At 45.5% G+C, this 27,698-nt stretch overlaps 1 protein-coding gene across 3 annotated transcripts; it reads left to right on the top strand.

Moving 5' to 3' along the window:
• Window positions 1-317: 317 nt before the first annotated feature.
• Window positions 318-10,059, top strand: LOC127318374 (protein LNK2). 3 transcript variants are annotated; one of them, XM_051348854.2, is made up of 9 exons: window positions 318-575; window positions 1,888-2,215; window positions 2,352-2,469; window positions 2,583-2,688; window positions 2,786-2,881; window positions 3,629-4,300; window positions 4,410-4,567; window positions 8,803-8,897; window positions 9,587-9,722. In XM_051348854.2, exons 1-8 carry the CDS (start codon window positions 543-545, stop codon window positions 8,876-8,878), a joined length of 1,587 nt encoding a protein of 528 aa, XP_051204814.1. In that variant the 5' UTR covers window positions 318-542; the 3' UTR covers window positions 8,879-8,897; window positions 9,587-9,722. The 3 variants fall into 3 exon arrangements, with proteins under 3 accessions (XP_051204814.1, XP_051204813.1, XP_051204815.1); XM_051348853.2 differs by lacking the exon at window positions 8,803-8,897 and adding an exon at window positions 9,818-10,059 and having other exon boundaries at window positions 321-575; window positions 9,587-9,729; XM_051348855.2 differs by lacking the exons at window positions 2,786-2,881; window positions 8,803-8,897 and adding an exon at window positions 9,818-10,059 and having other exon boundaries at window positions 321-575; window positions 9,587-9,729.
• The last annotated feature ends 17,639 nt before the right edge of the window (window positions 10,060-27,698 follow it).

Raw genomic sequence — 27,698 nt, 5'->3', positions numbered from 1 at the left:
CAGCCAATCCTTGTATCATCAGAGTAGGAGGAGGGAGAGGGACAGGAGGCTGTCGGTGGAAGATGGTGATGAAGATCTCGATCGACGCCGTAGTAGCCTAAAAACCTAGTTTCCTAGGTTGTTGTTTTTTTAGCACTTGCGGTGCACTTTATTTACTCTGATATACCACTCCCAAATTGGCCCAGCCCATTATTCCGCCTGGCAGCCCGCTAACGCAACCCACCAACCTGAGTTGGCCAATCACAGCACGGCATTTGATCGAGCTCTCTCCGCCACCACTTCAGATGTGATCCTGCATACGTGGCGTTCCCTTCCAAGTCCCACCCCGACCACGCGTCCGCCACTCTCTGGACTCTACTCCTCTCGTCTCGGTGGGTGGAAAGAGAGCGCGAGAGGGACAGGGGAAGAGGCGCGGCGTCGGCGAATTTGAGGATTTAATTCCTCTCCCCTGTTCGTTCGTGGCTGGCTGGCTGGCTGCATATGCGACCGCTGGGATCCGAGAGGAAGCGCGAATCCTGCTCTCTTTCACCACCTGAACAAGGATGCTTGACTGGAACGACCAAGACCAGCAGCAGGTGCGCCGCCCAGAAACCAGCCCTCCATGTTCTCTTCAGTTTTGCGCTTTCCTCACACTGTTAGTCATTTGGCCATAGTTGTTTGATTTTTAGCAAGAGGGTTTGCATGCATAAATACTTGTAGCTTACCAGAATTCTTTTCTTATAATTTTTTGAAAATCCAAAATACCATTTTTTAATTGTTCAAGGAAGGGGCTCTGTGTCACCCGAGACCCAAATGTCCGCACTCTGCCAATGGCTATAGATGGGATGGCAATAAGATATACCCATCAGTTGACTTTATTACTATCCTTGCTCAAAGAACCATCACGGTAGGTCCAAAATACATGGTCCACCCCATAGACCATAGTCCATTCCAACCTTAAGGTTCCTCTGTTTGCTCACAGGTCGTGAAAATTCCATTAGGCAGTGTTTGGTTGCACAGAATTCAACTCTGAATTCAATTGGCAATGGAAAACCAAATGAACGATTTCAATGGAATACCATAAAACCTGTTTGGATGCGCATGATATTCGTTTGCAGAATCAAAAGACCAATGGAATTCTAAAACCTGTTTGGATGCACATTGTGTAGAATTGAATGTTTTTTAACTTTGAACAATATAAACATTTGTAATATGAATGAAATATACACATATATATTAGAATGATATTTATTTTTCACATAATAACATATCAAAAGACCCGGGCGTCGGCGGGTGGCCCGGCGGCGGGTGGCGGCGGGCGGTGGCAGGTGGCGGCAGGCAGCAGCGGGTGGCCCGGTGGCGGTGGGTGGCGGCGGGCGGTGGGCGGCGGCGGGTGGCCCAACGGCGGCGGGCGGCGGCGAGCGGTGGTGGGTGGCGGCGGGCGACGGCGGTGGGCAGCGGGTGGCCCAGCGGCAGCGGGCGGTGGTGGGTGGCGACGGGCAATGGCGGTGGGCGGCGGCGACGAGCGGTGGTGGGTGGCGGCGGGCGACGGCGGCGGTGGCGGCGGCGGGTGGCAGCGGGTGGCGGGTGGCCCAGCGGCGGCGGACGGTGGCGGCGGGTGGCCTAGCGGCGGCGGGCGGCGGCGGGTGGCCCGAGTCAATTCCGAGCCAATTCAGAGGTCTGGACCTCTGAATTGGCGGGGCAGAAAATTACACTAGCAGGGCTGGACCTCGGAATTGGCCTCCGAATTCCACGACCCAATTCCAAGCGCAACCAAACAGCCGAATTGGCCTTTTTGGACCTCAATTCCAATTCCGAGCCCCAATTCCGTGCAACCAAACACTGCCTTAGATTCATTAATTTTCTTCCCTTTGCTCAGAAACTTAAGTGTTCGATTTTGAAGTGCAGGCAGGAGACAAAATATGGGCTGAACTCAATGAGAATGAAGACCCTGCGGTCCCCAATGATACTAAGAATGATGGTACATTAGTTTATGCTGGATACCAGAAGAAGAATGATAACGAAGCAGCTACAGTTCCAGCCCTTGCTGAACCTACTTCAGATGGTCCAACTGGACATCCGGCTTTACAAAAGCAACCTACACCACTTGACATGGAATCCTGGCCTGACCTGCCTTCTTTGACCTCTACACTTGATAGGAACGATTACATAGCATCCACATATTTGGATTTCAGTTCTGCACCTGCTGTGCAGAAAGTCGCAGGAATCACATCAGGTTTTCTTCATCTTAGTGTGATGCTTTTTTTGCATTTTTAAAATAAAGTTCTACACATGCATGCATGAACAAAGGTGAAGAAGAAGCAATATATGTCAGAAGAAAGTTATAATTTTTTTTGTTAACGCATATACAGTGCAGCTGAATGGTGAGCCTGAAGTTTTTGGCAGTGAGCATGACGAGAAGAGTAACAACTTTCTTGATTGTAACTGGGGTAATATTGGAGATTTTGATGATTTTGACCGCTTATTTAGGTAAGGTTGGAAATCTAACTCTGTTTACTTGAAAATTCAGGGAACAATCAGCTTGGGATACAGTTGAACACCGTTATTGATTTAATGACTTATGACATGTTGTGCTTCTGCAGCAACAGCGAAGCCTTATTTCGTGATGAGGTGGTTGTCAATGGCAGTAATTTTCTCTCCACGTCTTCAGCTGTGGTTGATGGTACTGCACAATCAATCCCGTCTCTGGTATGTTTATATAGTGCTAATTTGCATTGCAAACTTCCATTTCTTTTATAGCACCGAGTTGTTTCTTATCAATATGATGTACTTGATTATTTTACAGCGTGCATCGTTTAGTAAGCAACCATCTTCTGATAGTGGATCTTCTTCAGTTCTTATTAATGATACTCTCAATGGGATAGCCAAACAAGAAAACGAGGTACATGCATATGCATGCTCTGACATGTTCAGCAATCACCTCGTGGCTACTCTTGTTATCTACTACTCCCTCCGTCCATACATCCAGATTTTGACAAATCTAAGACATCCTTTTATGGACTGAGGGACTACAATATTTTTGGGAGGTAGCAGATGCTAATGTTAGTGTATGCTGATTATAAAAATTATCTGAGTGGTGATTATTATTGAAAAGTAAATCAGATGTCAAAGGGGGCAGTTAGCCATGTGATGCATGCACGTTCTTTCTATGAATGGGTTCATTTCCACCTGTAGCTGGAAAACTAATTTCTTTGCACGGTTGCCATCATTTGTAAGCCATTAAGTTAACATATAGAAACGTCAATTGTTCAGCACAATGATATTTTTGAATTGTTTTGAATGGAACTGGTGATAAGGCCTCAATAGTTGACATTTTCCAGTAAAGTAAACACCGAAGAAATCTTAAATCTCAACAACAAGATTGTTATATGCCCTAGGCGTAATGTATGCTGCTCTTCTCTATATATCTATTCAATTGATCTTTTCATCATGTATGACGATTTTTTTCCTTCCTATTGAAGTTGCCTTTTCTGCGCACCCCTTTTTTACTACTGTAATCGCCATCTTGATAGCCTAAGAACCTAGGTGTAGTTTAAAATAGCTCAACTCAATAGATACTTGATTACATCTTGTTTGAAGGAGCGGCCTGGCTCGTTATGACTCCGTAAAAAATGTGCTACTTTTGTAGGGAGATGTGCAGAAAAGGCCAACTAAATCACGGAGAAAACCAGAAGAAAGAAGCAAAAGTAAAACATCCAACACTACCAGTGGCTTTTCCCAAGAACACACAATAGACAGTTTGCATTCATTGTCCAGGCCTCCTGCACAGCATGTTCAAACTCTTCAATATACACTGCTCCACGATAGCAAGTACATGGAGAGATTTCAGCATGCTAATCAGTTTAAATTTCCTGGCTATGGATATCCTGCAATGCCATTTCCTAGCATTCCGTTGGTGTCAAATATTCAGGCTGAAGGCCATCAGGCAAATCCAGTGGCTGCAAGTTGCCGAACTTCAGTAGATTCCCCAAAGCAGTCAAGTTCAACAGAAAAGCCACTGATGATGACACCCCAAGAAAAGATTGAAAAGCTTAGGCGCCGGCAACAACGGCAAGCCCTGATAGCTATTCAACAACAGAAGCAACAATTTGGTCAAGAGGGTTCTGGCAGCAGCACCTTGGTAGCTCAAGCATACTCCCCAAGGAAAAAGAATCCAGATTACAGTTCAGGTATCATAGATGAAAATGCACCACAGCAGACTTCAGCTGGCCATGAAGAGATTCAGAGGGAATCTGGAATCCCTGATGATCCCTTTCTGGAGGAAAAAATATATTATGAGCTTAAAGATGCACTTGGGAAGGTCATTCATTTATTCTTTTGCCAAAATGTTATTGGTGTTTTGTGTTGTTTTCTGTTGCAGGATTGGTACGGTGAAAATGAAACTGACTAAAATTATATTCCTTGCACAGTTGGATACCAACACTCGACTGAGCATTCGAGACAGTTTGCTTCGTTTGGCTAATAGTTCCTCGCAGAGACAAATTGCTGGTTACAGAACTATCAGTGACAACTCAAAGAGAGGAGAAGATGATATTACAGAAAATGGCGCATCTAATAAGAGAAAAAGGTACATTGCTTCATGCCAAAGTGGGTTAATTAAGTATTAGGGCACTGACATGTTGGGTTATCGGCAAGGTGTTTATGGCTTCGCTGTCTCATCGCTATGCACCAACCAGTAGAACCAAAAGCCCGAACTAATGGAAAGAAGGTAGGCAATCCACATATACTAAAACACGCCATCTCACATGTGACACTTGATGAGGCCTGCACGTGAATATAATGTCAGACCTATACGTGTATGGAAGGAGGGCAAGAGCAATTTTTATTAAATTGTGAAAAGCCAAGACATGAACTAAAGATCTCTGCTCTAGCAACATGTTAAGTTTCATGCACCAACTAGTCTAACCAAAAGTCCGAACTGATAGAAACAAGGTGGGCAATACATATATATTGTAACACACCCACTCATGTGTGACTCCATGAGGCCAACATGTGAATAGCATCTCACGTATGATTCGATAAGGCATGTACGTAGACAGAAAGTGGGCACGCAGATTTTTTTATTAAATTGCAAAAGTTGAACTTTGACCCAAGATCTCAGCTCTCATACACTTGTATTAATAAGTTCAACTTTGAATAATGAATTAATCACTAGATTTTTTGAACAAAAGCATGTAAAAGTTACTCTAAAACAGAAGACTTATACCAAAATTAATCACTTGCTTTCTTTTCTATCAATGCATCGAAACGCAATGCTTTTGCGTTTTCGCGAAAAAAAAAACAAATGTTAACCACTAATTTGTTAATTAGCTTCACATTTTTTTTGAGCTGAAAACTGTAGGGGAGGCCCCGACAGTAAATTTCTTTAAAAGAGATAAAATGTACAAGAAGGAAGAAAAGGATGTACAAAAGAAGGGGTTAGCCCAGGGCATAGCCCAAACAAACTACAGAGCGTCTAGCCAGGCCAAAAGGGGAGATTTCAGGCCGTCTTTCATTCTGTAAGAAAGAAGGAAGAGGTCCCTTTTAAAAGAAAAAGGCCAAGCGCTAATGGAAGGTGTTACATTATCAAAAATGAGAGAGTTCCTATGCTTCCAAATCTGCCAACAAGCAGTGGCAAACGCTTCGAAGAAGAAAGGTCTTCCAAAGTTGCATCTTGCAGTGGTGATCAACTGAGGGAGATCCAGGCTATCATTAATTGTCATATTGATAGCTTGCCAACATTGTCTACTGAAAGTGCAGCTCCAGAAAAGATGATCCCTGGTTTCTACAGAACCGGCATCGCATAGGCTGCAGAGGCCATTATCGTTGAGAGTTAAGTTTTTTCCTTAGTAACATATCCTTCGTATTTAGGCAGTCATTAGCGAGAAGCCAGAAAAAAGATTTGATCTTAGGTGTGCATTTTGATCTCCAGATCCAAGGAGAAAATGGGAGCCTGAATATGTTCAAAATTCAACTTGTAGACTTTGCTGGTAGAGAAACGGGCGCCCCAACTGTAGGACCAAACGACTTCCTCTTCGGCATTGATATTAGCTCTAGTTTTGCTCATAAGGAGATTGAAGTTCTGAAATTCCTCGAAAGCTTGGGTGGACAAAGGAAGATGAAAAGCATCAATGGGGTCATCCAGGTCGAGGATATTCTTGACCGAGGCTAACTTGTCAATAGAGAAAGAGTGAAGCCTGGGGAACTTTGTCATGAATAAATCTGAAGTCCATTTTTCACTCCAAATAAGGGCGGTGTCACCAGAAGCAATGAGCAGGAGGCAATTCTTTTGAACTTTGAGCAAAGCTTGATAAGATCTCTCCACCAAAAAGAGCTAGAGATATTAGTGGCTTGTGGAGTGGAATTGTTGTAACTACTCCAAATTAGGGATGGACCCAAGGGATTTTCTCTTTATTAAAAAAATTATGCAAGAACTTGATGAGAAGAGCCTCATTGTGGGCAGCTAGATTAGTGATGCCCAGACCGCCTTTGTACTTTGGCCTGCAAACTAAATACTAGGCCACTAAGGATTTTGGTCTGCCTGAATTTTCCAATTTACCCCACAGGACAATTCTTGTACCTTTATCCACGATTTCGATGGCTCCATCCGCAAGTTTCAAAGTGCAAAGGTAGAAAGTTGGAAGAGAGCTGAGGATGGCCTTTGTCACCATGATTCTTCCATCAAGGGAAAGGAAGGAGGCAGTGACAGCGAGACGGTGGTTGATTCTGGAGTATAGTGGAGCGAGAACGTGAATGCGAGGTCCGCTAAGACCAAGTGCAAGGCCAAGATAAGTAAAGGGGAAGGATTCTAGTTTGCATCCAAAAAGCCCCGCCAGGAGAGTCGCTTTTTCATTAGAGATACTAATCGGGAGTAAGCAGGACTTGTCAAATTTTACCCTAAGACCCGTGGATTGGACAAAAGTTTCTAGGATACCCTTAAGGCAGAGAAGTTGCCGAGGGCAGGCTTGCATAATTAAGAGTGTGTCGTCCAAATATTGGATTATCGGGAAATCTCCATTGACCGGTGGGATGGGGAAATCTCCCTGGAACCCCATTGAGAAGGACCGATGATGTGCCTGAAGACAAAATGGAATTTATCCATCCGATGAAACGATCATCAAAGCCATAGTGTTTCAGCATGACCAAGATTACGTCATGTTTGATCACGCCGAAGGCTTTAGTAAAGTCAAGTTTGAGAATGATGATTTCTCTCTTGGATTGATGGCATTGGTGAAGAAATTCAAAACTCTAAGCGAGGCAGTCCTCGATGCTCCTATTTTTAATAAAGCCATATTGGTTTTGATGTACGATCTTGAGGATCACCTTCTGATATTGGTCGGCTAGGAGTTCAGTGAGAAGATTAAGGCAAGAGTTGAGAGGCAAATGGGCTTGTAGTCTCCAAGATTTTCAGGATTGAGCACCTTAGGGATCAGCGTTATATGTGAGTTGTCGATGCATTGGAGATTGTTGGCGGTGCCATTTAAAAAAGCATGGCAAAGAGCATGAAACTCATTTTTAATAATATGCCAACACCTCTTTAGGAAGAGGCCATTGAAGCCATCCGGACCAGGAGCACAATCACTGGGTAGTGATTTAACAATATCATCAATCTCCTCAGATGTGAAAGGGGTGGAAAGAGAATCCAGCCCATCCGTCCTGATAATTAAATCTCCAAGGGAAAAGTGCATAAAAGGTTTGTCGGAGGAGACTAAACGTTTGGATAAAGTGTTCCAAATTATGGCAGCTTTGGAATCGTGATCATTGTGGGAAACACCGTCGTTGGAGATAAGCGAGGGAATTTTATTTCTTCTAAATGATTTGGTGGCAGAAGCATGAAAGAATTTAGTATTCTCCCCTCCAAGTTTAACCCACCTTATGGTGCATAATTCTATTCTTGCAGTAGATGCGCTTGTAGTGTAAAAGATTGGCCATGCAATTTTTAAGGATGTTACGAAAATTGAATTCTGGAATAGAGAGGGGTCTCTGTTCTTCCAAACCATCGAGAAGATTAAGCACCAGGTTGCATCTATCCATCCACATCGAGAGACGTGAGGTATTTCTACCCCAGTTTTTCAGGGCTTTCCTGGTATTTTTGAGTTTCGACGAAATAATCCATGCGCAGTCCCTTGCACGAGAAGGAATTGCCCAAGCATTCTCCACCATGTTCATGAAACCATGGCAATCCAACCATAAAATTTCGAAGCGAAAGATTTTAGCCTTATATATATCAGTACCCACTGAGATTAGGAGAGGAACATGATCTGAAGTGTTGCGGGAGAGAGGTTTTATTTCAGTGTTGGGGAATGTCAAAGTCCAAAGTGCCAACGAGAAAATCCATTCAACTTGTTCCAATAAAGGGCTCTCCTGCATATTGCTCCAAGTGAAAGCTCGACCCAAGATAGGGATTTCTACAAGCCCATGGGAGTTAATGAAGTTGTTAAAGGTGCACATATCCTGTAGGTTCCCGCCTTCCTTATTCCTGAGAATGCCGGTGTACTCTTTCATGTTGTTGTTATATATGTGCATCCTTTAATCCTTTTCTATGCATGTAGTCATGTACAACTCAATTAGTGATTTATGTCTTGCCATACAAAGTGATATTCTGCCTAGTGTTATAAAGTTATGAAGGGGATTGGTCGCCATAAAAACCATGGTTATTGGTGAGTTCAGTGTGATTCTAGCTCTAACATCCAACTCAATTACTATACTGAAGTATATGCTCTGAGGATTGTATAGCTAGGCAGGCATCCTGTGCTATCTTTATGAAATTTGCGGTCCTGTTACAGTTTCATATAGTTCATACACAATATGTGTTATTCAAAGGGAAAGCCGAAAGGAAAGGACAATAAGAGAAATCAGGAAACTACGACATGACCAAAAGTATCTTGCTGGGGTATGAAAGGAAAAGAAAAAACCAGGTAAATAAGAAATCAGGAAACTACATAATCATATTACTTTATTTCCTGAAGTAAACTATATTTTGTAAAGATAATACTTTCCGTTAATGAAAAATAGATAGAGAACAGATTGGATTGACACACCTCGGTCGGGCGACTTCAGGATCCCTTTTATATATTGTGCACTAGGGCACACATGGCATAATCGTGATATACAAGATCAGAAAAGATTGTCACGGATCTTAACGTCCTCTAACGATACATCCTTGACGTACAAGTTAGCTGCAAATCTTAACAGTTAATTCTTAATTAGTTCTTGAAAATCTTTGGTTACCTCTATTCCTTTGGCATGGACATCTCGATAGGGCACTATGGTGCGCTTGAGGCAACAGGCAAGCATTCCCCTGATATTGGGAAACTTTAGTTATTTAGTGTAGCTGGAGCATGCATCCTTGTAGGATCATACAAGAAAAGACTTGCAAAAGGGACAGCCACAACGATAAACATGTGAGATGCTCTGATATAACCCTAGCGAGTAGTTGAGGCCTGCACTTCACATGCTTCTAGGAGCAAGGCTAGGCTCTTCGTATTTACCTTCAGTTGTGGCATCTAAGCACCAAGCAGCAAGATACCCTTCTGTGCATTTTGTAGCTCATAGTACCTTTTTTGTGCGGCTATTCAGTGATTCATCCTTGTATTTGTGATCTCAGATCTCCGTCGAAGGAAGCAGAAACAGACACAAATCCAATCGATCGAATTGTGGCCCATTTGCTGTTTCATAGACCATGTTCAACGTTTGCAACATCTGCAAAGGAAGAAACCTTACTTTTGACTCCAGTGTCACTTGAAGCTGGTGAGTATGTTAAATCTGTATGTGCTACTACGAGATCTGCGTCTAGAACAAATAAGCATGATGGCTTGTTTATTGCAATATTGTGCAGACCCGAAGATGCCTTGAAACACTCCTCTGGTACCATCAGCAGGTCAATAGAATGCGCTGGCAATGGCAATGCAACCTTCAGCGGTAGTGTAAGATGTGTTAAGATTTGAGTTCACTGAAATGACAGTAAATAGGTATTCTGTATTTGCATTTTTTATACGCCCTTGGTGTAACATCAACGCACTTTTCAAAATCTGATTGGTAGCTCTATAAATGACGATCAGTGTCCTGCTGGTCTTCTGCCGTGCTACTTCGTCATTTTAGGCCTTTTATCCTCGCATCACATCCAGCGAGAACTGTATGCAGTGGACTAATGTCGAGATGGGACTCTAGAAAGCTTGTATCTGAAGAGCGCTAAGAGAGAGAGAGAGAGAGAGAGAGAGAGAGAGAGAGAGAGAGAGAGAGAGAGAGAGAGAGAGGCTAGTACATCTTTCTTGTTCAACTTATGCTCTCTTAGAAAAGTCGTCCCATATTTCCTTTAGGGTGTTTTTTTTTAATCTGGAACAAAACTTTCATTCAACCAGAGAGCACTGCAAGATCGCTGGCTACAAACGAACGAAGCCTGGAGCATCATCCGGCCATACGGCTTGGGGCATATGGACCAACTTCTAACCATACGAATTACAAGCCCTGGGACCGTACTTAAAAATACAGGAATTAAAGTTGCTAAAGAAAATGATTTAATCTCCCTAAATAAAACACCATTTGGAGCACGGTCAAACTCATCTGCTGAAACTGCTTGAATCAGCACCAAAGCATCAGACTCCACTTCATGTTGCATAGGGCGTGTTTAGTTCCCAACAATCCTATTTCTCACAGATAGATCGAACAATTTAGCCTGTTTGCTTGCCCACGAAATAATTCTTTCCTGCATAGCACATTTCTTAAGCAACCTAAAAGTTAACCTGCCAGGAACGTTCGATTCCACTTATGCAGGCTCTCGCATGAGCAAAAGTGGACCCTTTGTACAGGTAATGTTGCCTCTAATCTAGTTTATTTCAATCCTTCTTGGATCTACATAACGGTGTTTTGATTCGACAAAAGCTCTATAGAAAAAAGGTGTGTATCGATGTTTTATTGTCATATCTAGATTACATGGCGTGTTAAGATAAGAAGAGGTGGTATCAACCATTGCAAAGCCCTTCCCTCGTCTCTCCAACGCCACCGACCTTAGCGATGCTACTAGAAGAAAAAGAAAGACAAAATAAACCAACAAGCTGTAGGCTCACTCCCTGTCTCAAGCTCCTCTCTGTAAGACACGTAATATGTGATGGTTTGGGAACCGGCACTTCTCCAATAGGGAGCAGTCAATATATATATATCAAGAGGTGTATACAGGTTACAACGTATAATACAAGTATACACGCTAGGCTAGTATACATGTCTAACACCCTCCCTCAATCTTAGCCACTTCGTAGAGAATCAAGAAGGGTAAGATTGCGCCGACACACCTCAAACTGTGGTAGTGGTAACGGCTTCGTGAAGATGTCTGCAAGTTGATCCTTAGGAGGAGATGAACTTGATTTGTAATAGCCTTTGTGAAACATGTTCCCTCACAAAATGATAGTCAACTTCGATGTGTTTTGTCCGAACATGAAATACCGGATTTGCTGAAAGGTATGTAGCCCCAATGTTATCACACCAAAGTATAGGAGGCCTCGGTTGGGGAAGGCCCAACTCCTTAAGCAATGACTGCACCCAAATGAGTTGACGCGATAGCCTTGTACTCTGCTTCAGTGCTGCTCCGAGATATTGTAGCCTGTTTGCGCGCATTCCAGGCGATCAGACTAGAGCCAAAGAACACAACATATCCCCCGTAGATCGCCTGTCATCAGGACTACCTGCCCAGTCCGCATCAGAATACGCTGAGAGCACCCCAGAGGGGTTGGGGCGAATATGAAGACCATAAGACACAGTAAGACTGACATAACACAAGATATGTTTGAAAGCGGAACAATGTGTGTCACGAGGCTCATGCAGGTACTGGTAGACTCTGTTGATAGCATAGGAGATATCAGGGCGCGTGATAGTCAAGTACTGGAGACCACCAACAATGCTTCGGTACTCAGTAACATCAGCAGAGGACAAGAGCTCACCATCAACAACAGTGATCTTGTCAGTGGATGACATAGGAGTCGCAGTGGGCTTACACTTGAGCATCCCGGCACGACGAAGCAAATCCAAAGAGTACTTCTTTTGCGTCAGAATCAGACCATGGTCGCGATGAGTAACCTCCAAACCGAGGAAAAAATGAACCTGTCCAAGATCTTTGACCGTAAAATCTGTACCCAAGGAGAGAATAAGCTTGTCCGCAGCAGCAGGAGACGAGCTGATCAGTATGATGTCGTCAACATACACCAAAAAATACATAGTCACGGCAGGCTTCTGGAGAAGAAATAATGATGAGTCTGTTGTCGAAGGCACAAAACCATGAGCACGGAGAGCCAAGGCAAGACGAGCATGCCACGCACGAGGAGCTTGCTTCAGGCCATACAGTGGTTTAGTAAGACGACATAGATAATCAGGGTGATCAGAATCAACACACCCAGAGGCTGTCGCATATAAACCTCCTCCTCCAATAAGCCGTGCAGGAAAGCATTCTGCACATCCAGTTGATGCATAGACCAGCCACGAGTAACTGCAAGGGATAAAAGAAGTCTGATGGTAGTAGGCTTGATCACAAGGCTGAAGGTGTCCTCATAATCAAGACCATATCGCTGCCGAAATCCTCGAGCAACAAGACGTGCTTTATAGCGCTCAATAGACCCATCATCATGCTTCTTTACTTTGAACACCCACTTGGAGTCAATGACGTTCACACGAGACGGCGGAGGAACAAGAGTCCAGGTCTCATTGCGAAGCAGGGCATTATACTCCAACTTCATAGCTGCTCGCCAATGCGGAATACTCATCGCAGCCTGATAATTGCGGGGCTCAGCAGTCGGATCAGCAACAGCGGCAGCCAAACAAGCAGCGTACCAAGCAACAGTGCCATCCGTTCGCTTCTTGGGACAGGCAATACCACTGCGGCTTCGAGTATGTGGGCGTAGCACAACAGGAGCAACGGTATCAGTGGTCGTTGACGAAGAAGCCGTTGAAGGGCTGGGCACAGGAGACAGCACACAAGGCGACACCGGCGCAGGCGAGGGTGCGGGTGGTGTCGAGGGTGCCCTCCTAGGAGACGCCGGTGCAGGCGAGACTGAACCGGGCGAGGCGGCCACATGATCGTCGTGGTCGAGCCGTGCATGGGCACTCGCATCGAGGCCATGCACGGGTGAGGAAGGGCGATCGACGTGGACTGAAGGCGCATGTGCATGCGCATGCGCATCGAGGCCAGGCGACGAGGCGACGTGATCGATGTCGGAGGCCGAGCGTGCATGGACACGCTTGTCGAGGCCATGCGAGGCGATGCGATCGACGTTCGGCGAGGGTGAGGAAGGCGTAGCATCATCCAACAATTCCAACCGGGCACCACGACCAGTTCCTGCACCATGGTTAGGTAACAACAGAGGAGAATATGCAACATCACCAAATTGGTCACCAGAAATAGGATATGAATGCAATGGTGGTGACTCGATAGTGGTGGATGGAAGGCCAGCAAAAGGAAACATGTTTTCATCAAACACGACATCCCGAGATATGTAGACACGATTTGTGGGAACATGAAGACATTTGTAGCCCTTGTGAAGGGAACTATAGCCAAGAAAGAAGGTATTATAAGGACGTAAGTGTGGCCAACATGCACAGCCGAACACCTTGAAAAAGGTATAGTCCGGAAGTTCATGCAAAAGCAACTCAATAGGTGTCTTCATGTTAAGAACGCGAGTGGGAGTGCGATTGATGAGAAAACAAGCAGTCGAAAAAGCATCACTCCAGAAACGAAAAGGAACAGATGCATGTGCCAAAAGGGTAAGACCAGTTTCAACAATATGACGATGCTTACATTCGGCAGAACCGTTCTGCTGATGTGTATGAGGACATGAGAGGCGATGTGAAATCCCAAGCTGCTAGAAAAAAGTGTTAAGGTTGCGATACTCGCCACCCCAATCAGATTGAACATGAATGATCTTGTGCTTGAGAAGACGCTCAACATGCTTTTGGAATTGAATGAAAACGTTAAACACATCACACTTGCGCTTAATAAGGTATAACCAAGTAAAGCGACTATAAGCATCAATGAAACTGACATAATATTTATGACCACTGACAGAAGTTTCAGCGGGACCCCACACATCTGAAAACACAAGTTCTAGAGGACTATCGACTACTCGACTAGATAAAGAAAAAGATAGTTGATCACTTTTGCCTTGCTGACAGACATCACACACTGATATATCTTTATTGCTGGACAGACTAGGAAGCTCATGACGATGGAGAATATGGCGAACAATGGGTGTGGCTGGATGACCAAGGCGAGCATGCCAATGTGACAGCGAAATGCGAACTTCACTGAAGACCTGAGAGACACAGGGTGACTCCAACTGATAAAGACCTTGAGATAGGCGCCCACTAAGAACAATTTCCCTCGTGGCTCGATCCTTAACAAAAAGCTCAAAAGGGTGAAATCCACAAAACACATTATTATCATAAGTGAGTTTCTTAACTGAAAGAACACTACGTGTCACAGAGGGAACTCTAAGAACATCACGGAGACGGAGATTCCTATCAGCATGTCTAGTAAGAAGTGATGCTTGACTAATATGAGAGATGCGCATACCTGCCCCATTGGCGTTGTGAACCTTGTCGGAGCCGGTGTAGACATCGCGGCTGTGCAACTTACCCAACTCGCTCGTCAGATGATCAGTAGCCCGGTGTCCATGTACCAGTGGGGATCAACATAAGTCCAAGTTTTCCCGTGTGATGGTGGAGGCGCAAGACGATCAGCCATGGCAGCTTGACGTGCATTGTTACGAGTGCCCTTGCCGTCATTGCCAAGACCGAGAAAACTGCGCTGAAAACGCCGATGGCACTTGGAAGCGACGTGACCCTCCCGGCCACACAGCTGACATACGCGCTTGGGGCGGCCACCTCTGGAGTGATCAGGTGCAGAAGGCGGGGGTGCTGTCTTCCCAGAGGGAGAGTACGACGCTGATGGAGGGGGACGTGAGCCACCTCTGTTTGCGACATGCGCCACAGAGTCACCATGACGGCCAGAAGCCTCCCGGCGCCCAGGACGAGCCTCCACACGTTGCTCAGTTTGCAGAAGGCGTTGGTAGAGCTCATGTGGCGGCATCGGGGAGGTGTTGGCACGTTCATTAACCACCTCCACCAAGCCGTCATATTCTTCATCAAGGCCGTTGACGATGTAGGAGGTGAACTCGGCGTCGGTGATGGGCTGACCAATAGAAGCCAGCGTATCCGCAATAGCGCGGACCTGGTTGTAGTAGTCCGTGGCGGTCTTGTCGAGCTTCTCAGACTCGCCAAGTTGGTGACGGAGGACATTGGCACGAGCCTGGGACTGAGCCGAGAACGTCGTCTCAAGGATGGTCCATGCCTCATGAGAGGTCTTGGCGAAGACCACAAGGCCGGCGACGCCTGGTGAGAGAGACCCCTGGATGGAGGAGAGGTTAGCCTGGTCCTGAGCCGTCCAGACGCAATGAGCCGGATTAACGACCGGACCGTGCACAGCATCAACAAGCGCGGGGAGACACGGAAGAGTGCCGTCGACGTAGCCGAGCAAGTAATGGCTTCGAAGCAGCGGAAGGACCTGCGCACGCCAGAAAATATAGTTGTCCGGCGTTAGCTTAAGGGTAATATGATTCCCGAAGTGATAGGGCGACGGGAACGCCATGGCGATGTCCACAGCAGGAACCGGTGCGGGCGGCGCGGGCGTCGCAGCAGCCACGGAAGACACCGGCTCAGGGGCCGATGGAGTGGTGGCAGCGGCGGCGGCGGGGGTCGAAGAGTTGGCGGCGTCAGAAGCTGCAACATACGGCTGCATCTGCAACCCAAACGCGTCCGGCGGCGGCGTGGCAGAGGGCTGAGGAGAGAAGAGCGACCCAATCATGGTCATTCCGATCTGTTGGGTGGGCTGGGCCGCGCGGTCGATCAGTGCCTGGAGAAGGGCAGCGAGCGACGGCGGAAGCAGTCCCGCAGAGGTGAGGTCGGAGAAAGCCGAGGTCGTCATAGCGGCGGCGGCGGCGAGGCGGAAGCGAGGGCGAGGGCGACGCTAGGTCAAGGATCGCACGCGAGGTCGTCTGGTACCATGTAAGACACGTAATATGTGATGGTTTGGGAACCGGCACTTCTCCAATAGGGAGCGGCCAATATATATATATCAAGAGGTGTATACAGGTTACAACGTATAATACAAGTATACAAGCTAGGCTACTATACATGTCTAACACTCTCTCTCTTAGGGTTCCTTGCTATGATCTTGACCACTGCCCTCGCGTCACGCACAGGTAGCTGGATCTCAATCTCAGGATACAAGGTTCACATGCCCAGTTTGCGTGGAGGAGAAGAAGGAGAGAGAGACAGGTAAGGGAAGGGAATACAATATTTTGTTCTTCGGTGCCGCACACTGTCTCGCTTGGTGGACTAAGTCGTTCTCCCGTTTCCTCCTTGAGCCGTGTACTGGACTTTAGCCTTCTCTTGGCGGCCCAAGGCCTGCCGGATGTCACGTTGCCGGTGATGGCGCGTCCCTAGTACCATAGCAGTCCCCTCCCCTTGAAGAACTGCTTGCCCCAAGCAGCTGTTTATAAGGGAAAGCGACGCCGAAGCTCGACCTCCAGTTCCCAGGTGCGTAGAGTGGATGGAAGTCCGGACCACTCGACCAGGGCCTGCTTAACATAGCCACGACCGTACTTGATTTCCCGTCGATCATGTATATGTGCTGGTTGCACTCTAACTTTTTCATAAGTAATGAAATGAAGAGAAAAGTCTAGGGAGTGAACCTGAGCTGGAGGTACTGATTTCTTCAATTGCGAGACATGAAGTACTGGGTGAATCGGGTTGTTCGCTGGTAGCTTTAGTTTGTACGCAACCTTACCCACACGGGATAGGACCTCATATGGGCCAAAGAACTTGAATGCCAGCTTGTGGTTCGACCTTCTTGCCACTGATTTATGTGCATACGGTTGTAGATTCATCTATACCATATCACCGACCGCAAACTCGCGGTCAGTTCTGTTTTTGTCTTCCTGGTTTTTCACGCGTTGATGTGCGCGCTGCTGCTGCAGAAGCTATGCTGTCTCTTGCCTGTGCTGCAACCACCCAGCCAACTCAGAAGGTGTGTCAGACTGTAGGTTGGAGACCCCCAGATGCCGAGGCTTGTAGCCATAGAGAACCTCAAATGGGGTTTTCTCAATGCTGAATGGAAATTGGTGTTATACCAATATTCTGCCAGCGGGAGCCACTGTGCCCATTTTGTTGGGGACGCATGAACAACACAGCGCAGATAGGACTCAAGGCACTGATTCAACTTCTCTGTCTGACCATCTGTCTGCGGATAGTGCGCTGAACTCATGTTCATATTTGTATCTATTAGCCTGAATAGCTCCTGCCACAACTTGCTAGTAAAGATTGGGTCTCGATGAGAGATCACCACACTGGGCAGGTCATGCAATATGTAGACCGTGTCAACGTATTTCTAGGCAATTGTCAAAGTTGTGTATGGGTGACGAAGAGGAATAAAATGGCCATATTTGGTCTGCTTGTCAATGATGACTAGGATGCAATCATAACTTCCTGATATTGGTAGACCCTCGACGAGATCCATGTTGATTGTACCCCAAGCTTGCGTAGGGATTGGGAGAGGGTTCAGCAAGCCTGGAACTTGACATGATCGGCCTTTGCCTGCTGACATACCACACACTGCTGGACATATTTGCACACTGCTTCTTTCATTTTCGGCCAAGAAAACAATGCTTTGACTCGCTGGTATGTGCCCAGGAATCCTGAATGGCCACCCGCTATCATGTAGAGACAGTAAAATGGTGTCGTGGACACCTTTGTTATTGCCCAACCATATTCGATCCTTGAAGCGAATAATTCCTTGGTCCAGAGAGTACCCTTGAGTATTAGGACTCACCAGACTAAGTTCTTGAAGAAGGTTTTTTGCTTGCTCATCTTCAATATAACCTTGAACAACAGATTCAAGCCAACGGGGGCGACAGACAGAAATGGTATGCAATTCATTCCCAACTGGCAGCCTAGACAAAGCATTCGCTGCGGTGTTGTCCTTCCCCTTGCGATAAACCAGTTTGTACTGTAAACCCATAAGCTTGACTAACGATTTTTTGTTGCATTTCATTGGTAAGTTTCTGATCTGATACGTGAACAAGGCTCCTGTGATCGGTGATGATTGTAAAAGGTGCGTGCTGTAGATAGGAGCACCACTTATCCATTGTGATAAGGATGGCTAAGCATTGCTTCTCGTAAGTAGACATGGTCTGTGCTATCGGACCCAGATCCTTACTGAGATAAGCCAGTGGGTGTTCGTGTTGCATTAGTTTCAACAGTGAAGGGCACAGAGAAATCTGGGAGGGCCAGAACTGGAGCCTCAAGCATTTTCTATTTCAAGAAGTCAAAGGCCTCTTGCTCTTTGTAATTCTAGTGGAAGATTTGATCTTTTTCAACAAATCTGTCAGGGTTCGACTGATCATACTATAATTCTGGATGAACTTTCTATAGTACCCAGTAAGGCCTAGAAACCCTCTTACACTTTGGTGGGATCAGTGGCAACACCATGTCGACTAATGACATGTCCCAGATAGTCCAAAATCTCATGAGCAAAGGAGCATTTGCCGATCTTGACCGAAAGTTGATTAGCATGTAGCAATTAAAATACTTGCTGCAAGTTGGAAAAATGATCCTCTAGAGTGGGGCTATAGATCAAGATGTCATCCATGAAAACTAACACACATTTTCTGATCATGTTGGAAAAATGTTGTTCATAGATGACTGGAAGGTGGCTGGTGCGTTTGTGAGCCCGAAAGGCATCACTTTGAATTCATACAACGCTAAGTGTGTCTTGAAAGCCGTCTTGTGCTCATCAGTTGGCACTAAACATATCTGATGATAGCCGGCACGCAAATCCAATTTGGTGAACCACTGTGACCCCGAGATCTCATCCAACAACTCATCCACGATCAACATAGGGTACTTGTTTTCCTAGTAATGTTGTTCATGCCTCTGTAGTCAATGCAGAATCTCCAAGTTCCATCTTTCTTCTTGACTACAATGACTGGAGATGCAAAGGGGCTGGTGTTGTGCTGAATTAGGCCTGCAGCTAGCATGTCCTGCACCTGCTTTTCAATCTCTGTCTTTTGTTGAGGCGGATATCTGTAGTGCTTGACATTTACTGGTTTGGCCCCTGGCCACAAGGGAATATGGTGGTCACACTCTCTATGAGGTGGCAAGGAACTTGGTTCTTGGAATAGTTGATCAAACTGTTGGAGGAGTTTCTTTACCGCCTCAGGGGAGGATGGAGGAGCTTCAGAGGGGACTGTATCATCAGCAATAGGCCACAACTCAATAAATTGGCATAGCTCTCCATGGTTCAACATTCCCTGGAGAGAGTGAGCAGGAATAGCAGTACAGCTATCTGGATTGATTGACCCCTCTGAGAGTGATCATTTTACCTTCATGTTTAAACCTCATAGTCTTGTTTTGCCAGCTAACCCACATTTTTCCATTATCCTAGTTTTCTAGCCACTCCATACCCAAAATGATGTCATATGACCCTAATGGCAATATCTTGAGATTGGCAGTAAACTGGTGGTCTTGTGTGTGCCAAGTAACTGCTGGCAAGTAACATGTGCACTCAATCATGTCTCCCCCCGCAACACTAACCTTTGATGGTGCCATAGTGCTAACTGGGTATTGTAGCATATCCACAAGATGTCGACTAATGAAGTTAGCAGAACTACCCGAATCAATGAGGATTAGTGCTAGGTATTTGCCCACTTGGGTCTAGAGTCGCATGCTTCTACGACTTGTGGTTCCACAGATAGCATGCACAGATGAAAGTGCATGGAGCCCCATGTGTGGTTTTGGTAATTAATGACAATCCCTATGGACTAATGTTTGCATTGAGTTATATTTGTAGGAGTTGTCCATAGGCAATGCTTGAACCATATGTTGGCTTCAAGATTGCAATAAGAAGCAAATGAAGAATATCAAGTGCCAAGTATGTCTTGAAGATGAAGATGAAGAGAGCCCTCAAGTTTAACTTCAAGACATCAACGATGAATAATGAAGAAATGAAGTGCAAGTTCAAGATGAGCCATCTCGAAGAGATCATTTGCTTGAATCTTGCCATCCATATGGTGATCATGGATATGTGAGGATGCGCTGAAGAATAAGCTCTCGCATGGTGGATTATGGGATAGCAATCCACAAGACTTCGTCAAGCAAGCATAATCAAGAAAGACATTCCATATTGTTTCGTTCAAGATCGTCATCATCGAGCTCAAGTGGAAAGCGCAAGATTAAGGTTTGCTCTTGATAGGGTTTCTTCCTTACCGGTCTTGTGTATTAGTTGGGAGACCGGTCTATAGGTTAGTTTCCGTACTATCAAGAGGGCTCTCGAGTGAGTAACTCGATCGTATCGTTCGGAGAGAGCTCAAACCTTTGCATCCTTGCATCATCCTTCTTGGTTGTTATTTGGATCTTATCCATGTAGTGTTTTACAGTTTGTGGTTATTTCCATGACAAGCTCTAGTTCATCGAAAACGGATTTCGCATAGATCACTTGTTGCATTTTCAAGTTTGGTGATTTTCTCGGTTTCTCATGTTGAGGTGTTTCACCTCTAAATTAATATAAAATCACCCCAACTATTTTCCATATTTTGTTGGGTAGCTCTTGTCATCCTCGTTCTAAAAAAATAGTTTCACTCAATTCGGAGCTACCAATCTTAAGATATTGATTTTACAAGTTTGCTAGGCCGGATAATCCGGGGCCGGATATTTGCAAATTTCCGGCCCATGAAAATGGCTAAGGACTAAGAGGACGAGCCCCTGTACCCCCTGGATATTTGGCCAGATATTTTGCTTGGCACCGGATAATCCTGGTATTCCTCAATGACTCGATTTTCATGGGGGTATAAATATCCCCTTTTTCCTCCTTGGGCTGGTGCTTCTCTCACACTCTCTCTCCTCCATTGTTGACCTTGAGAAGCTTGCTCTATCTCTTAATACCTCCATGATTATTGCCCCCATTTGAGGGAAAAGAGAGAGGAGATCTTGATCTACTTTTCTACCAATCAAATCCCTCTCTTTGTGAGGGGAATCCTCTAGATCTTGATCTTGGAGTTCTTTGTGAATTTCCTTTGTTCTTCCTCTCTTATTCCCCTACAAGATTTTGTAGCTTTGGTGGAATTTTGGAGTGAAGAATTTGCCATTGCATTTGGTGCATCGGTTTGAGTTCTCCACGGTGATTCGTGGAAGTGAAAGCAAGAAAGTTATTACTCTTGGGTTCTTGGAACCCAAATGGGAAGGATAATATAACGCTGGTGGAGGTAAACAGATCGCAACTGGTCCAGATGCAGCGTCAGCAATAAAATTCGTGAAGAGCATCGTTTTTCGATTTGGAGTACCTCACAGCATCGTCACAGACAATGGTAGCAACTTCACATCCAAGGAATTCAAGGCGTACTGTGCAGAAGTAGGCATCAAACTGCACTTCGCGTCAGTCGGGCACCCGCAAACCAATGGTCAAGTCGAGAAAGCCAATGGTATCATCTGCAATGGTATTAAAAAGCGCCTGCTAGGACCGCTTGAAAAGGCTCGACATACCTGGCCAGAAGAATTGCCAAGTGTCTTGTGGAGTATTCGAACAACACCAAACACGGCGACACAAGAAACTCCGTTCTTCTTAGTACATGGAGCTGAGGCAGTACTACCGATTGAAATAGAGCATGACTCCCCAAGAGTCACAGAGTATGATGAAGAAACTTCAAGACGAGCTTTGGAGGACGATGTAGATGCACTCGACGAAGCTCGAGATGAAGTACTTTCACGGGTCACCAAGTACCATCAAGACCTGAAAAACTACCACAGTCGACGATTGCGGCCAAGATCTTTTCAGGTCGGAGATTTAGTCCTACGGCTCAATCAGCAAGGTACTGAAAAACTCGAGTCGCCATGACTGGACCCTTACATCGTCACAGAAGTAATTGAAGGAGGAGCGTACAGGATCAAGGACAAGAAGACAGGAGCTCCAGAGAAAAATCCCTGGAACATGGCGCAGCTCAGGCGATTCTACGCTTAGAGTCGAAATATAGTCCTCCTTTGTAAAAATACAATGTACTGAAACGCCCGCGAGTTTTCAGACGCACTCTTTTCCTTTTCAGGGCACCGAGTGGGGCTGAAAAGGTTTTTAATGAGGCGGGCTCGCGGTGCTGCAATATAGTAAAAGATAGTGATGACATACATCTTCTTCTTCGACAGGCTCGGGGGGCTCATAACCCACGACAGCAAAATACATATACTCCTGCAAAACAGTAAAATCTTCGAGACAGAAAAAATAGTATAAGTTCCGGCCAAAGGCTCGGGGGCTTCGCAATATAGATTACACTTCACAATATAGACAACTTCATCAATATAAAGAATTCGACGAAAAATATAGACATAACTTTTCGCAGTATAGTACAACTCAGTCAATGCCTAATATACTATCTATGGATAAACCTTTGTTATTTGCAGCAGTCGTCTTATGATCAGCATAGCTCCCCTTGACAAAGAATTCAGAATCCATCCGAAGAAGTTCATCCATCATCTCTTCGGCTACAGGAGTCACCATGTCATTGATTTCGTCGATGTTATTCTTTCGTTTCGATTTCTTGGCCAGGCACTCGGAGACAATCTTCGTCAGATCTAGTTTTGGATGGCAGATATGTATCATAATCATGGTGAATCTTGCTCCAGCAGTCAACTGAGCTCGTACGAAATTATGAATACGAGGAGCATCCCAAAAAAATTCCATCAAACCAAGAAGAGTCTCGGGCGTCTCGTCTCGAGGAAACATTGTCTTGTAAACAAGGGACAATGTTCTGGTGGAGAGATCAAGGAAATCGCGAACTTGACAGGCGCGGTCTTGAAACCTGATAATTTGTCGGGTCCGTTCTGGAGTGGCCCAGAATAAACAACCATGATCAAGAGAAAGGTTAACGAGAAGATTGGTCCTCGCGTTTACCCTTTCGTCTTCAGCAGCAGCGTCGAGAAAGGAACCTATTTGGCGACATCACGAGAAATTCAAGAAAGATATAGCAGAAAGATAGAAAAAGTTCTGGTTTGAACAAACATACCGGACATATCAGCACTGGCTTCATTCATCAATTCAAACATGGAATTTTCTCGAGTGGTTGCCTTTTCAGCTTCAGAAACGGCGGCTTCCTTGGCAGCTATGGCTTCTCGAGCTTGTTGAAGAGCAAGTTCCTCTCTTTCGGATGCTCTGCGGGATTGCTCCATCATCGCAAGAGTTTGCTTTTTCATGGATTGAAGTTGTTGGCGAAGTTCTTGCAAATCTTGCGAGAAATGTTTACTCGAAGAACCTTCGATAAGGTTATCATCGACAAGTGTTTTCTTCGAGAAGGAGAAAGCAGGAAAAGTATCGGCAGGATGAGGATTTGCGGAGTAGTTATCAAATATCAACTGGGAAAGAAAATTTCAGTATCAATGATTACGCAAAACAGAATTCCATTGATCTTCAGAAAATTTACACAGCTATTACAGAAGGAGTCTTCAAAAGAACTACCACGACAGTTGTCGCCAAAACTATTGTGACGACAACATCAAAAGAAACAGTTAAAATAAAAAAAAGAAGATAGGGCATTCTACTAGACCTCCGGCTTCGACGAGCTAGGAGCAGGAGTCGGCTTGCATCCAAGATAGGCGAGGATCTTCTTTGAGTTGGGCTTTGCAGCCCTGATCAGCGATTGCCACTTCGTGGTATCCATCTCCTGTGTGTCGCCAACTTTGGTCCAGTCGATGTTTTGCTGGCTGTCAGCAACCAGGGCAATAGTGCTTTCAACGGCAACCTTCATATTTTCTTGGCGAAGCTTAAGTCCAAGATCTTCTGGGGGATTGAAGCACTTGGCAAGAGCAAGAAAAGTTGCGGGTTCCTTTTTCTTCGGGAAGAAGTAAGGGTAGAGCCGCGACAATCCTTCCCTAGCCTCAGCAAGGCCTTCGCGTGCTTCATCTCCGGGAAATTCAAGGAAAGAAAGTGCGTCAAGAAGGGGATCATTGTCGGGATCTTCAAGTTCATATTCTTGAGGCGTTTTCCCTGGGAAAGCAAAAATTTATTGATCAGCAAATGTGTAAAGAAAAGCAAGTCCAAAGAATGCAAAATAGCTCGGGCACTTACTGACAAAGCGACGGCTTTGCGATTCCAAGCGCTTAGTAATCGCTTCTTCACGAGCAGATTGTGCGGTTATATGCTCGCTCAAAGAAGTTTCCGCCTCATGAAGCCTTTTTCGAAGGTCTTCGACAGAGGCAGCATCTGCTTCATCCTTCTTACGAGCTGATTCGCTTTGCTCTAATTTAATTGAAAGAGCGTCAGCACGTTTGTTGGCTTCGGCAAGATTTTCTGGAGAAAACAGACAATGGTAAAACGTCACGACAAACATACTAAAGGAGTATGCAGCAAAGAGGGCAAGGGAAAAACAGTACCTTCTAGTTTATTCGCATGATCACGGTACCCGATGAATTGGGTACCGAGACGAATAAATGACTGCATCACGGGCTGGAGAGCGAACCAAAGGAAAAAAGAAATCAATGTAGAAGGTGAGAAAACGACAGCAATTAAAATAAAACAGAGGGAAGAGGCAAAAATTGACAAACGTCGAGACGAAAAGGAAGAAGAGAAATACTTACGTCATCCAGTGAAGGAGTCGCAGACGTATTGGCCACCAGGACAGGGTCCGTGGATAGTTTTGTCCTAGCCCTCTTCGGTGAAGAGGCTCGGGGGCTTGCGACTGGTGTCGGATGCTTTGCATCTTGGGGAGGAGGCAAAGATTCATCCCCATCATGATGAGCTTCAGAAATAACTAAAGTGCGAGACGTACTCGTTCGAGCAGTCGCGTCAACAGGTTGAATTTCATCCTCGTCATCACTACAAAAAAGGCGGCAGGACAATAATCAATATAATCAAAGTAATCAATGGTGAGCATTAAAACAGCGATAGGAACTTACGAGCTGATGAGAGCATCGGCGTAAGGGTCGAAAGTTGTCCTCTTTTCAGTAGGAACAATTTCTTCGGCAGCAGGAGTGCTGGTCTTGGAGGGACCACAGTCGACAACCTCATCCCTTTTCCTTTTGTTCGTTGGGGAAACAGCGGGAGGAGGAGAGTGTGCCGATGCGGTAGCCTCGGATTCAGCCTCCTTTTCAGAGGATCCAGCAGATTTTTGATAACCTACGGGTTCACTCTCAGGGCAAGGAGCACCCTGGTTGTCATCAGTGACAACGGCTCGTTCTTCGACTTCTCCACCTTCAGGAAGGGGAGGAAGAGAAACAAGATCTGGATGGTTCTATAAAAAACAACGGGGGATGTCAATAAAAGAGTTATGCAAAGGATATCAAACAAAAATGAGCAAGTCGACAAAGGTTACCTTGGGGAGCGCATTGGTGGCGCTATATGGTTTTACGCGACAAGAAGAGGGGACAGCATCTTTCTTGCTGAGGGAAGAGATTTTTCGGACAAGTTTTTCTAAGTCCTTGACCGACAAATCCACCGACAGGCGATCCACGTCATTGTCGCCAGCATATTTCCAGAGGGGATTTTTGCGAGCTTGCAGAGGCTGCACTCTGATTCTAAGGAAATATGCCGTGATTTGGATACCCGACAGTTCTTTACCGTGGGTACTTTGAAGCTCGTGGATGCGAGTCATCAGTGCCTCCGTCGCCGTTTTTTCTTCGTCGGTAGCCTCTGCATCCCAGGACCGACGGCGATAGATTTTCTCGGCACCATCAAAAGGAGGAATGTTGTCTTCAACAGACCCATGATTCTCCTCGTGGATATACAGCCATTTTTTGCGCCACCCTTGAACTGAGTCAGGGAATTTGACATCGAAGTATTCGACATCAGGTCGAACGCAGATAACAACGCCGCCTATGTTATAGGCAACATTGGCAGAGCCATTACGGCGACAGAAAAAGATGCGTTTCCATAAGGCCCAGTTAGGCTGGACGCCGAGGAAGGATTCGCAAAGAGTGATGAAGATGGAAATATGGAGGATAGAGTTGGGAGTGAGATGATGAAGTTGCAATCCGTAAACGTAAAGCAACCCCCGAAGAAAATTGTGAATGGGGGCAGAGAGGCCACGGATGAGATGATCAACGAAACTAACCCGATACTCCATTGGAGGGGTTGGGTAGCTCTCTTCGCTGGGGAAGCATAGCGCCTTTGGCTTCTTGCTGATCCCCAGTTTCTTCAGCAGGTTAATGTCTTGGGCAGAGATTTTGGATCTCTCTCACTCAGCGCTCCCCAGATCTGCGGAAGCCATCTTCGATTCAGGAGTGTTGTGCCTGGTCAATCTGCGCGGTGGCATCAACAATGGCGCAGGAGTACAGCGTGAGAGTAGTTGAGCTCAAGGAGCTATGGGGCGCAAGAGGAGATTTTTGCAGAGGAGAGCAGAGGAGCGGCGCAAGCGAAACTGCGGAAGGACGAAGATGAAGACCTTAAATAGAGGTGCGGCGAATCGGCGCACCGTTAGATGGAAAAAGTGTGAGGCAGATGGTGTACACGTGGAGCAAGGGTAAAAAAGTAATTTCGCCCTGCAAGCATTACAGGGCGTGCGCCAGGAAAAGCGGAGAACATGTGTCCCCCACTTGCGCGACGTGTCAATACAATGCGTAATTTGGGCCCGCAAGGCAGTGAGAGAGAACTTATCGCGTTTTCCAGGAATAGCGGTCGTGGCTATCGTCAGCACTGATGTCACATTAACAAGAGGAAGTTTCGACTAAGCAGCTTCGTAAAAAATGCGACAGCAGAGGATGATGGACTATTTTGAGAGCTTTTGATCAAATACAAAGTTTTTGATCAAATGCTCGGGGGCTACTTTGGAAAAATGAAAAAATTCGAGAAAAGACAAAATAGAAACGGCGTGAGCCTATGATCAAATACAAATATTTGCTTATAGCCTCGGGGGCTACTCCCATCGGGAGCGCTGTTCGCGCACCCGAGAAATTTTTCGAGGGAGAAAATATAGCGACATAAGGCGTGGAGCCTACACCCAAGCACAAGTCCTTGGCTGTAGCCTCGGGGGCTACTCCCATCGGGAACACTGTTCGCGTACCCGATGAAATTATAAAAAAGAAAGATAGAAGAACAAGAGAGTATATTTCGAGTTATAAGTAACTCTACATATACTCCCATCGGGAGAGCAATATAAGTCATCCGTTGACTCAATAAAATGTGCTATTCCAACAGCCGAATAAGCACTCGACAATATATTCTCAGAACGCCAAAGTTGCGAACAATTTCTGAATGCCACAAAACTTTGCGAAGGTAAGACCCCAGATCCGTTCTATGTGGCATGGCGCCGTCTCTGACGTCGGTTTGCTACTTTTATCCGTATCAACAGATACGAAGAAAAATCTGAAGGAGATATGCCCTAGAGGCAATAATAAAGTGGTTATTATTTATATCTTTATGTTTATGATAAATGTTTATATATCATGCTAGAATTGTATTAACCGAAACATTAATACATGTGTGATATGTAGACAAACAAGAAGTCCCTAGTATGCCTCTTAAACTAGCTTGTTGATTAATGGATGATTAGTTTCATAATCATGAACATTGGATGTTATTAATAACAAGGTTATATCATTATGTGAATGATGTAATGGACACACCCAATTAAGCGTAGCATAAGATCTCGTCATTAAGTTATTTGCTATAAGCTTTCGATACATAGTTACCTAGTCCTTATGACCAT

The sequence above is a fragment of the Lolium perenne genome, chromosome 3 (genome assembly GCF_019359855.2).
Source record: "Lolium perenne isolate Kyuss_39 chromosome 3, Kyuss_2.0, whole genome shotgun sequence".
NCBI lineage: Eukaryota > Viridiplantae > Streptophyta > Magnoliopsida > Poales > Poaceae > Lolium > Lolium perenne.
Note: the sequence above shows the minus strand (reverse complement) of the source record. Positions and strands in the feature narration are given on the sequence as shown.

What these genes read in the sequence shown, in the direction of transcription:
- LOC127318374 (XM_051348853.2), top strand. Translation starts at nt 543, where the DNA reads ATGCTTGACTGGAACGACCAAGACCAGCAGCAG. An exon ending in AGTCGCAGGAATCACATCAG is followed by an intron (nt 2,216 to 2,351) that starts GTTTTCTTCATC and finishes ACGCATATACAG; the next exon opens with TGCAGCTGAATGGTGAGCCT. An exon ending in TTAAAGATGCACTTGGGAAG is followed by an intron (nt 4,301 to 4,409) that starts GTCATTCATTTA and finishes TTCCTTGCACAG; the next exon opens with TTGGATACCAACACTCGACT.